Source organism: Xyrauchen texanus, chromosome 24, assembly GCF_025860055.1.
Source record: "Xyrauchen texanus isolate HMW12.3.18 chromosome 24, RBS_HiC_50CHRs, whole genome shotgun sequence".
In the NCBI taxonomy this organism is placed as follows: domain Eukaryota; kingdom Metazoa; phylum Chordata; class Actinopteri; order Cypriniformes; family Catostomidae; genus Xyrauchen; species Xyrauchen texanus.
Genome location: NC_068299.1, coordinates 8,229,330 through 8,242,541, shown reverse-complemented (window position 1 = coordinate 8,242,541; position 13,212 = coordinate 8,229,330). Strand labels below are relative to the sequence as shown.

At 39.3% G+C, this 13,212-nt stretch overlaps 1 protein-coding gene across 3 annotated transcripts in view; it reads right to left on the bottom strand.

Moving 5' to 3' along the window:
- Positions 1-13,212, bottom strand: part of LOC127618044 (zinc finger matrin-type protein 4-like) — a 124,230-nt gene that overhangs the window by 18,341 nt on the left and 92,677 nt on the right. For 2 of the 3 annotated variants that reach the window (XM_052090272.1, XM_052090273.1), the window contains exon 8: positions 12,287-13,090. The exons of the other annotated variant lie outside the window; for it this stretch is intronic. In XM_052090272.1, coding sequence (XP_051946232.1) covers positions 13,026-13,090 — 65 coding nt within the window. In that variant the 3' untranslated portion in view covers positions 12,287-13,025. Of the gene's footprint in view, positions 1-12,286; positions 13,091-13,212 lie in introns of those variants that run through there. 3 annotated transcript variants of the gene reach the window in all.

The window sequence follows — 13,212 nt, the reverse complement described above, 5'->3', positions numbered from 1 at the left end:
GGGTGTTTGAGTGTGCTAAAGCTCCCTCAAACGATACTTAGAGCACCCTCAATTGCAGACCAGGCAAACTGCTGCCCGTGGTTCGATTTATCATGAACGTTTTTTATTAGATCTTTCATATATATTGCTTTGGGACCTATCGCGCATCCATAAGCTTTGAATAGCTCAGGGTTGCCAGATAATAGATGCAACACCCAATCAGAGATTAATACTTGCATAAATAGGAAATATTTTGCCTTATGTAATACTTAATTTATGCAATCTGGCAACCATTCATGCGAGTGCGTGCACTCTCTCCTCTTCGGAAAAAAACCTTAAAGTGCTCAATAGTGCAATATTATGCTCAAAGAAAAGTGTGATGATGTCACTCCATGTCCATTCATGCTGCTGCATGTGCTGTTAAGTGCCAAGTCTGTGAACAAACCTTTTCAGTGATGAACTTTAGTAAAATCCTAATAGATCTTTGCATTATACACACAGGGAGGGGACACGCAGGCAGAACCAAGTGAGAGAGAAAATAAGCATATTTTGTGAAAATTATTTTATTCTTGATACATATTTAAATGTAAATGTATTTTTAGGTCATTTTTTATTTTAAATATTCATAGATATTTTTTAACATAAAAGTTAGACAAAAACTGATTAAGAAAATGCACAGAGAAGGAGAAAAGCCAGTGAACATGATTGGCTGAAAGTGAAGATGGTGTGATAGTAGTACAAGATGGCGAAATCATAAGTCATTTTACAAGTTGCCTCATACAAAAACACAACTTTTACTCCCATAGAAAAAAATAAATAAAACAAATGAACAATGATGTTATGATTTTTCTAAATGTAATCCCTTAACCCAAAGCTAATCCTAACCATAAAGTCTAACCCCTTACCCAAACCCTAAACCTAACCATAATTTTAATAGGAAAAGAAAAGGGGAAAAGCATTACAGGTTATTTATTTGTATTCAGTTATTTCTATTGCATAAAAAAATATGGAATGAGGCACATGTCCTTTCTTAAAATAAAGGAATGGTCAGGAGGCTAGCAAATTTGAAGACAGTGTTGTATCGATTTAATATTCTGTGTGTTGATTGGTTGGTCTCTATGGGAATAAAAGTAATTTATTTTTGTATGAACCAAGTCGTACGATATCTGACTATTTCGTCATCTAATATAAATCATTACAAGTTGTCCAGAGACTATGTTGGAAAATGGATAGGAAAGACAGCAGGGCTTCAATTCTGCAGGTCTCTGATGCCCATGACTGATGCTAACAACCTGTCCGGCTGTCTGCAATGGTCAGGGGGCAGCACTGGGGGATGACACTGATTAATCATACCCTCTGGCAAGTCACATCCGCAAGGATGCTCTGACAAACACAAGGTTCCTTTAGGACGTAAGAGCACAGCTTGAGTCAGACTCGTGCTCATTATCTCTGATCAGCAATATGATGGTCCCTGAATTCAGAGTGAGCAAGATGTGTACCAAAGAGATACGGATTTTGAATGGGATGTAATTTATAAACTCAAAATATAAATCAAAGTATCCTTACTTAATCCTTTGTTTCAAACTTTGAATGGAATGTACAGTACTGTGCAAATTGTTTAAGCATTTGTGAAAATTGTTGCGTGGTTAGGATGTCTTCAAAAATAATTACATAAATAGTTTTCCTTTATAACTTAATGTCATACAAAGTCCAGTAAACATAAAAATAGCTAAATCAATATTCAGTGTGACCACATTTGCCTTTAAAACAGCACCAATTCTCCTACTTACACCTGGACAGTTGTTGGGACATAGGATGTTCCAAGTTTCTTGGAGAATTCACCACAGTTCTTCTATCTATTTAGGCGGTCTCAATTGCTTCTGTCTCTTTATGTAATATCAGACTGACAAAATGTTCAGTGGGGGGGCTTTGTGGGGGCAATGACATCTGTTGCAGGGCTCCCTGTTCTGCTATCCTAATCTTTCTATTAACAAAAGTAATGTTTGGGAGTCTAACATTTATATTTCCTATTGACACAATAAAGCTGAAGATATGAATAACCATCTTAAGACTAATGCTTTTGTGAAACATCTTATGTGTTTTTTTTGCACAGTACTGTATGCAACTCTGGGTGCTGGGATATTGCACACTGCACACTGAAGTGCCATTTGTATACAGTATAAACAGATTTTATTGCTGTAAGTTGGCAAGTGGCTGTTTTGTTGGATGTAGTAGGTGTTTCTACTGCTAGATGGCCTTACGTAATTGGTGGGCTGCACAGTGGGCCATAGCTTTTGAAAATCTGATCACAAATAGATGCATTATGTGGTAAAAAGTGGTCATGCTACTTTGACAGAGAATCAGGTTTCTTGTTGCTACTAATGAATATTCTGGAGGGTAACACATTTAAATATAAACTACAATGCATGAATCAAACATTTTGATTATGCTGACAATTCCTAAAAAAACAACCTTCTATGCATACTTTTTAATCATAACCCTGCATGTGTGCAGAGACAAATTGTAACATTTCTCACTGTAACATTAGCTCCAATGCTTTGTCACTGTAAATCACCAACTTGAATTAAAAGCAAATGACTTCCAGTTGTTTTGACTCCACGTTAAAGGGGTAGTTCAGCACAAAATACAAATTCTGTCATAATTTGCTAACTGTTACATCATTTCAACCCATATGACTTTCTTTCTTCCATGGAATACAAAAGGAGATGTTAGGCTGTATGCTAGTCACCGTCACTGTTCACTGTTATCGTTTTCCATACAATTAAATTAAATGGTGACTCTGTCCTTCTGCCTTCCATTTCCTTTTGTGTTTCAAGGGGGGAAGAAAGTTCAAAACAAAACAAGGGTGAGTGAATGATAACAGAATTTTTATTTTTGGGTGACTTATCCCTTTAAACGTAAATGTTTATCAATTTAGTTTTATCGCTGGACACAACCACATCACAACGGCAACAACTCATTGAAAATGATCAAAGTCACATAGCCTTTGCATGGAAATTGCTGTATGTGTGAACGCCCCTTCAGCTGTCCTGCAGAGTGTCACCTTCAAGTTAACGTACTACAAGAGAAAAAGAGGCTAAATGCTTCTCGTGTCAAAGATACACTGATAGATCAGTGTGCTGAACCAAAAATGCACCATCTGCTTAACGACCTGAAATGCAGAGAGAGGAAGACTAATTTCTGATGAAAGCAGTGGGGCAACAAGGCCTGAACTTTTCAACCTGTCGTCACAGAAACGTGACCAGCTAGGTATGCAAAGTACACACTTATTCACCACTACATCTTAAAGGAATAGTTCACCCAAAAATGTAAATTCTTTGCTCATCCTCATTTCGTTCCGAACCCATATGCTTTTATTTTTTCTATGGAACATGAATTTTGAAGAAGTCTGATGACAAAATATGAAAAAGCACAATAAAAGGTATCTGTATGACTTGTAGGCTTGGGATTAATGCCTTTTTCATGCATCAATTATCAATAATCAATAATTTTAGAATTTCTGAACACAACTTTGGTAAAGTGTGAGTGGTAGAGTAACTTTAAGGCAGTCACACACCAGAGTGAACAGAATGAACACTAAATAGTGTGTTCTAAAATGAGAAAAACTTCTATAAAAGGTATGCACAACACGGTCACCTCCAGATGCTGCCCAAAATTCTGCAGCGCCATGGAGCACACCTCTTTTCAGTTACAAGAATGTCTTGCTTTAGTCTGACTAAAAAGTTAGGGCTACATACAGAGAAATTGCAAAATAAAAGTCATTTTTAAACATTCAATTTGCATACACCAGTTTACACTAACCTGCAAACTCATCAATGGCACTTTGTTTATTCTTGAAGAAGTAGAAAAACCAGGGCCTGGGTAGCTCAGTGAGTATTGATGCTGACTATCACCCCTAGAGTCGGGAGTCTGAATACAGGGTGTGCTGAGTGACTCTAGCCATGTCTCCTAAGCAACCAAATTGGCCCGGTTGCTAGGGAGGGTAGGGTCACATGGGGTAACCTCCTCGTGGTCGCGATGTGTGGTTCTTGCTCTCAATGGGGCATATAGTAAATTGGGCGTGGATCGCAGAGAGTAGCATGAGCCTCCACATGAGCCACGTGATAAGATGTGCAGATTGACGGTCTCAAAAGCGGAGGCAACTGATACTTGTCCTCCATCACCCGGACTGAGGTGTGTAACCGCACCACCACAAAGACCTACTAAGTAGTGGGAATTGGGCATTCCAAATTGGGAGAAAAGGGGATAAAAAAAATCATAAAAAAGAAGTACAAAAACCTTTGGAACTTTTGTGTGTATGGTGACTAGACTCATAACAATGAACTGCGACCTGCAATGCATCGACGTGTCCTTCAGTATTAAGTACAGTAAATGTAGTCAGACTACATTAAATAGAAGACCAAATGACAGTGAATAGGAAAGCACACAACTTGGGCTTCTAATTTAAATGCCGGCTAATGTTAATATATCAATCCCTCAAAAACATATGGAGAAAATAATTGATTGTTGATAATTGATAATCTATAATAGAAAATCAATATTTTATGTCATTCCTAATGACTTGTATGTTACATTGAAAAACCTTCTGAATTAATAAGAAATTTCAGCTATACTTAAATTTAAGTTTCTAGTTTGGAACAACTTTAGGGTGAGTAAATAATGACCTATTCCTTTCAAACAATGCCAAAGACTCCAAGCATCTGCACAGCTGAAGTGTGGAAATTTCAATTTAATTTAATTTCAAGTTAATTCCACACACGTGCTACAGCAGGGGGTGTCAGAGGGGGCGATTGTGCTCTCCTCACCCCCTAAAGCAGGAAGTGTCTCTGTTGTTCCCTTCCTGCTCCTCACATAAATAATTATAGCCATCAGAGTTTGGACTGTCATGAATGTTCTTCATGGAACACTTGATTATGCAATATGAGACTGAACTGAGGAAAAGATGGGAAAAGAGACAAGAAACATCCCTGAAATCAGTGCATCCATCAACAAAAGTGCTGTCTAGGCAGAGAGAGGACAAGCTATCACTCTCTAAGTGTGTAAACAGCACATTGGTGTCCAACTCAACAATTTTCACCATAAATCTGGAGTAAAGAATGTCTACTTTAAATCCAGCAGGAATATCTAGTGAAAGGCACTTAAATGTACCTAAAATGTATTTAAAAAAGCCACAGAACCTTTCACATTGAGTTTTCATTGGGTTTTTGACCACTGTGGGAGATAACTTTTTTTAACACCATTTGGAACTCCCTCCCACCAGCTGGTTTGAGAATTCATGATTCATTTATGACTTATTTTAGACTGCTATCATTATCCTTCCTGGTCCTCAAAAATCAATTACATTAGCTTCACATTAGCTGTCGTTCCTTTAGACTGACTGTTCCTATTATTTAATGATGTGAGAAAAAAAAAACAGCTTTGTTGCTCTGTATGTTAAATGCCGATTCTATAAAATCCTTTGTATTACATTTTTTTTCCCCTCACAACCTTCACTGGTGCATTAGATGAACATTTTCCATATCTTATTGCTAGCTTCAAACATTTACCATGAGAATTTGCAGATGATCCCAGTAATTGTGATAATGACTTGACAGATTATCTTTAATTCCTTGAAGTTTCTGAGCAGCCTTTTGATGGACATCATTAAACAGCAACATGGTGATGATCTCATTCCCAATTTTTCCCATTATTTTTTTCCATAGAGATCTCATAAAACCCCTCATAAAATAATTCTAAGCCATGCAGCATTGAGACAAAGCATGAAGCATTGCAAATGATGTAATGGACTTAAAAACTATTGGGGGAAAAAAAATATGATTTAAATTGGTTGATTAAAAGTACAGTATAGAACATTTTAAAGTATGGAAAAAAATATAAATGTATATATACAAAACAGAAAAAACTGTTTGAGAGTGCATGTAGACTGACTTGGTTGCATTATTCACAGTGTGTCAAATTCCACTTTTAATCTTAATAAAAAAAAAATAATAATTTGAAATAACGCATACTGATGGTTTCAATAGAAGCATATGCAATGGATTTACAACCTCAGAACTCACGGTAGTTCCGTATTTATAAGGTGTGACAGGGCGGAGGGCGGGGCCCGGGTCATGATGCTACACACCCGGCCCCTAATCAGGCTAATCAAATCTCAGAGAAGGATAAAGGCCAACTGGAGACTGCAGTGGGACAGAGAGAGAGAGATTTACTGGCAGCTGTCCGACACCTGTGTGTATTTGTCTTTTTGTTTCAGTTTTATATTAAACTATTATTTATATTGTCAAGCCAGTTTTCTCCTCTTTTCCATTAATACCTTTACACTGGGGCCGAAACCCAGGAAGGAGGAAGGATGTGCAGTAGTAGAGTCCTCGCCACTACCATCCACACCAATGGAGCAGCGGAGGAGCCGGCCACCTGTGAGCGGACGAACGGCCACTGACCGTGAAGGGAGAAGGGGCTCCTAACCGACTGTCTGGAGCAGTCAGGGCCGCTGCCAGGGGCAGAGGAGACCCCTACCAGCTGCTGAAATGAGGCGGGGTATGTGACCGCTGTCCGCGAGCGAGGAGGGGCTCCTGGCCGACCAACTGGAATAGGAGAACCTCTGCCAGGGGTGGTGTAGACCCCTTTTGTTTCCCGAGAACTCATCGGGGCATTCCGTCCACCAGGGGCCGGAAGACTGCCTCCAATCCATACGGGGAGGCACGGCTGTCGTCCGTTGGAGGAGTGGCAGAGGACCAAGCTACGGCATATCGGAGAACCGGTGAGTACATTTCTCTCTCTCTCTTTCTCCTCTCACTCTCCCATTGCCGCTCCGTGTTGGCCTTTCCCTCTCTTTTTTAAATGTTTTTGTTAATTTGGCACGATCGCCGGTATGGCGTGTAGGTGCCACATTTTGTTTTCCCCTCCCCTTGTCCCCTCCCTCATCCAGGTAGACGGTGATGACCTGCCGGCAGACGGGGTGTTAGGCATGCCCCTCCCCAGCGACAGAGGGTGGGGGGTGAGGGATGTACATCATGCCGGGGGCTCCCTGGCCTGAGAGAAAGAGGGAGGAATGTGACAAATCTCAGAGAAGGATAAAGGCCAACTGGAGACTGCAGTGTGACAGAGAGAGAGATTTATGGGCAGCTGACCGACACCTTTGTGTGTATGTCTTTTTGTTTCAGTTTTATATTAAACTATTATTTATATTTTCAAGCCAGTTCTCTCCTCCTCCTTTCCATTAATACCTTTACCTAAAGTTTACAAGTTTGCATTAAAAATCAATTCCCCTATGAAAAAATCTTGTTAATCTTTTTTGGAGCTTTTTGTTGTGCCTTGAACATTCTGTAAACAATCTGTCTTTGTGTTCCACAGGAAGAAAATCATACAGGTTTCTAACAACTTGACGAGTAAATTATGGCATAAAGTTTTATTCTTAGAACATTTTCTTAAAAAAACAATATAAACACACGTGGTTCATTCTGCATATGATAATATTCAGGTTAGCACAGTTAGTATGGCATATCTCTCAGCATGCTGCTGCTGGTGAATGTTTTTCATTTGGCAGTTTGAAATAAAATCAAGTGTTTTCAGAATGCTGCCCTACATGATGGAAACAACCTGCCAGATATTACCCATCATTTACCCATCTGCTGAGTACCAGTATGAGTGGGACAGGCCCCTGGAGCTCCTCTGATTAAAGTGTGTGTGTATCTCAGTTTGAGAGGGATGGGCCCCTGGAGTCCCTCTGATGAGTGTGTGTGTGTATCTCAACATGAGAGGGACAGAACCCTGTGATTCCTCACATCAGTGTGTGTGTCCTCACTATGAAGGGCAATGGATACACTATCACTGGGGAAGCTACTCTGAAACTAATTTCCAAAGCTGCAAACTACTAATCTAACAAAATTTGAGCTATTTAAGGGGACATTTTTAAGGGGACATCAAATAATATCATTTAAATATAAATATCCATACTTCATTTGCCAAGGTTAAATTTTACAGTTCCAAGATTGTATTCAGTAACTTATGCAAAAATTGGCAAACATAGTGAACTGCTCTAGAAAAAATGGCTTCATTTTCAACAAAAGTTAATAGGCGTGTAGCAGAAGCTGCATTTATTCAGCACAGATTCAAAGCCATGTCCTCCCACTGAGTCACACAACAAAGAAACATCATGAGCACTGATTGTTACAAGACAAAAAAACTAAAACTTCTTTTCTTTTTCTTTGCCGTCATGTTGCAGACCCCTGCGTAAAAATGTTCCTTTGCTAGAATACACAGGGACATGCTGCAGCAACAAGATAGTGAAACATCCTCTCTAATCAATACATTTGATGGCTGTCGTTGATTCGTTGAAAGATAGGATTTAGCTCTAATTACAATAATGATTGTATGGTAATAGTGATTTGGCTTTCAGCTGGAGTCCCCCTCCCCAGCCCTTGCTACTCTGGCATGTTAATCAATTGGTTTATTGTAAAAAGCAATTAGGGGCAAGAGATTGTAGTCGACCCACGTACAGTAGCACACAGAAACGTGCCAGCTGCCTTGAAAGTAAGACGTACTCACAAAAAATACCACAGATTTTTTTTCCCTTGCAAAGCAAAACTATTTCTGTTGGAAGGTGCCGCTCCATCATATCTATATTTCCTGTCTTTTTTTTAAACGTATTACATGACTGTGACAACATTTTACAAAATTATATTACACTTTTCCTTACATATATTGCAGCACTTTTGAGGTAAAATGTCCACTTAACTAAAAGAGTGTTAAAAAAAGTGCATCTACTGTGCAATGTTAACGTGCTTCAACAAGCATGTCAATTTAGTTGTTTAATTACTGCAAACATTAAAATGTACATTTTACAAGTAAGGATGTGAATGAGCAATCAATTACTCATTCAGCTTCAAATATTCGACTAGTCAAAACACTACTCGTATAACGCAATTTGATTCTACTTTGAGATTTTACCTGGAATTTTATCACTTAAATCTTAAATCAATACATTGGGTGGTGCTGCAGATACATGACATTTTAAAGGAAAAGTTAACCAAAAAATTAAAATTATGTTATTATTTTAAGTTATCGTATCGCTTCAGAAGACCTGGAATGTATGTTTCTATGTGTAAGTGCAAATGTTTTTTATTTTTATTTTATTTTTTATTTTCATATCTAAATGTGGTTGTTCATGTATAGTGCTCTTTTTTAATACGAAAAACAGATTCAAAGGTATTTAAAGTTAGCTTATTTTGAAACTTTACGTTATAAAGATGTAATTTGTAAAAACCCCAAAAGGCTATACTCTTTATTTAGTCATTGGTTACTAATTTTTTTATGTGTCAGGTTAAGATTGCATTGTGCGAGTAACAGGGTGAAAAGTACATGTTTATGAACTGATAGTTTGCCCTTTGTGGTGGAGTGAGCAAGAGACAGTGAATCAACATGAAATGTTCAAAAAGAGGAATAGGGGTCCAAGGGGTTTAGTGTCCAAACAAAAGGGGAATCTGGCATCTTTGCGGTAAGATGGGGGCTTTGTGTAGGTCGCAGAGTGCCCAAGGGATGGTCCAGGCTATGGGCAGGGTCCTGCGTTCACATACACTCCCCTCCTACCTCAGGGGCGGTGGCTTCTGTGGCAGCATGTCTTCCCAGGGGCCGCTGTGTGAGTGGGGAAGGATGGCCCAGTATCCTAGCCACAACATTTGTTGTCATCCCCTGTGACACATCCAGGGTTCCAGGGGTGCTGATCCGGCAGCACATCTAATTCAGCCGGTAACCTCCCTGCTCTGCTCCTAGACCTGCGAGGACACCAGTGTGTGCACACAAGGAAGAAGCCGACTTCCCAAGGAGAGGCACACTCTGTGTTTTTATGGCAGTGGTGATGAGGCTATATTCACATCAGACATGCCTCATCAACCACTGCCCATACAAGGCACTGTTCTACTCTCTCCTTCCCACTCCCATTGTAAGCTGAAGGATGGCCCTCAGAAAACGCCCCCCCCCCCCTCCCCACACTCACTGTTGTGTCGCCCCAGTAGCATCTCCTCCCATGCTCCTATCTGAACACGGAGTCCCGAACCTGGGGTGCACAGGACTTCAGCTCTTCAGCCGTTCACACGGGAATGCTACTTCCTCAACCAAGCCCTACAGTGAGAGTGGGCATGTCAGGGACACCTCTCAATGCCAGCTCATCCCCTTGCTCACACCAGGTGGGAACAAATGCTTACAGTAAATGTGCCATTGACATTTTTGGTGGTTGAGAGGCCATCCTGTGCATTCTCCACCATTGTGGTGGGATGAGCAAGAGACAGACACAGTGGGTGTGGTGTCAGGCCTCGGAGAGGTATTTATTTAAACTAAAAACTAACATGAAATGTTCTGGCATCCTTGCGGTGAGGCCCAAGAGAGGGTCCAGGATATAGGCAGAGTCCGACAGTCCCACGTGCTCCCCTCCTAGCTTCTGTGGTGGCTTTCTAGAGGCTGATGCCTGTGAGGAGAAGGGTGGATCATCATCCTAGTCCATCGGCAGTACTGCATGCTGTCTTCTGGGGGAGGAGGATTTGGGGTGCATCTAATTCAACTGGTACCTTCCCCGTGCTCCTGGACCTGCAAGGACGCCAGTGTGTGCTTACAAGGAAATAGAAGCTGCCTTCACTTGGAGAGGCGCACTCTTTGTTTTTATAGTAGTGGTGATGAGGCTCTATTCATCATCCCCTGCCCAAATGAGGCTTATTAAACTGCACTTCTCCTCTCTACTGCTCACTCCCGTTGTAAGCCTGGCTAAAGAACGGCCTTTAGTGGTGGAGTGAAAATAACAAGGAGGAGTGCACCTTTTACTTGTGATTTTTGTGAAAGTGAATAAAGTGATTGTTGTTGTAGTGCCTCTAGTGTTCATTGCACAAGTAAACTACCATGCTACGTACAATGAGCCAAGTAAAAATAATGTAGCCATAATGTAGGTATAGTAATGTGATTCTATAAGAACAGGTTGTTTTTTTTTAGTCTGTTGGCTCAGAAGCAACATCAGAAATGTGTGGGCATGCTCACAGCTTAAGGGGAATGTTAGTCTTCACTACATGCTCTAAACCAGACAGTTCCCGTTGTGAAGTTAGGTTAATTTCTGCGTCTGTTGTTGGGCAAACAGCAGGGGCTCTTCTACCTCTTCTCCTGTCTGTGCTTCCTTGCCTCTCTGTTGTTCTAAATCATTTTTATTTAATTACCGAGTTGATGTGCATGTCCTGCTTGAGGCACATACATCAGTAATTTGTATTGCATGAATACATCTTAAACGAGTTACCGAATTTGTTCACAGACATTTCCTTTCCTAAAAAATATTGGATTGGAGGCTAGCTCAACTTTGATGCCTGTATTGTATCGATTTAAAATTCAGTTTGATGATTATTTGTTCTCTATGGAAATAAAAGTCGAAATATATTAAGTTGGACAATATCTTATGATTTCGCCATCTCAAACAAATGATTACAAGTTGTTATAAGACTATGCTGTATGTTTTGTTTTTGTTTTTAATTTGGGACTTGATCTGGGTGTCGATGTGTCCAAATGGTAAACTGTCAAATTGTTTGCTTATGATACTAGAGTCTCCTTTAGAGTTTCTCGAAGAGATCTCAACAAATTGTGTCTGCATCAAACTGTTCTCAGATTTACAAAGTACCAACGTTTGCCATCAGAAGAGTTTTCACTATGAAATCCAACATTTCAAATCAAATTATCTGGGAATGCACCAATGTATCAAAACCATCGGCATATCGGTCTTAAGCAATAAAACTCTGAGATGAAAAAAATATGGTTTATACACACTTATATTCACATAAATTCATTGCATTCTACACATGCTGATTGTTATTTGCATAACAATGTAAAATTAGCATAATATATGTACATGCATATGAAATAATAGGAATTTGTAATGTTCTGTCATAATATGTAAAGTTTTAGTTTATTAAAATGACTTAGTTTGATTTACCTGTAGAATAAACAATAAAATGTTGTTTGATTTATTGTTAGAACAATAAAATTGCTTTTGTACCTTTGTTGTACATTTTAAAGCAAAATTCTGAAGCAAAACAGTGGTCATATAACAAAATTGGGATAGTAATTGGAAAATCAGACTAGTTTTTGGTTAAAATCGTTATCCGTGTCTGCCAAACATTTTCATATCAGTGGAGCCCTAAAATGATCTGAGCTATGCTAGCCACATGTCAAGTCAAGTCAATTTGTTTTATTTGTATAGCACTTTTCACAACATACATTGTTTCAAAGTAGCTTTACAGAAAATCATGCATTAACTGAACATAAAACTGTAATATCTATAAAGTCTTAGAGTCATAATTGTGTAGTTATTTCATAATATAGTAGTCATATTACTAAATATGATTGTAAATTGTGTATACAAATAAATAAATAAATAATAATTGTGCTTAGAACCCCAGTGAGCAAGCCGAAGGTGACGGTTGCAAGGAACACAAATCTCCATAAGATGTTGGTTAATGGAGAAAAAACTTGGTAGCAACCAGGCTCACTGTGGGGGGCAGTTCCCCTCTAGCTAAAAAGCATCAATAAAATGCCAATATTAGTTATTTGTGTGCAGTGCATGCCATAGATTGAAATTAGAAAAATAAGTAAGTGTTAAGGGCCAGTGTTTAAACAAAGATTTTGTATGAACTGTAAGACTAATTACTAAAGTCTTTGAAGTCCATCCTGGATTAACTGCAGAAGTTCACAGAGATGCATTGTCCTTTGTTAGTTGGCTGATGAAGGCTTTTGTTGGCAATTAATTGATAGTCTATGTATTCCATGTTAAGAGTATAGTCCATCATTAGACCAAGGTGATGCAGGCATAGATCAGTGAGGTGCATCGTAGTTCAACCGGCAGATCATTTTGCTGAGGTCTACCCTAAGTCCGAGGTTCAGGCAGTGGCATATGTAGTATCCCATGTCTTATGTTTGGAGTTGGCATCAGTTCATCCTCTGAATATCATCATAATAGACTGAAGTGATGTCTGGCTGGCACAGGCTGCATTTAATCATCATCACTCAGCGACACATAGCAGTGGAGTCCGACAGCATGCAGGAACGGAGCTGGATCTGGCCGGCTCTGGTAAGTTGAGACAGGGAAAAAAATAGAATAATATTAGCGTATATGCCATTCAATTTATTGCAGAGTTATAGATTATAATCTAATCTAATTATAATATAAATATTTCTGGTTCCGGCAGA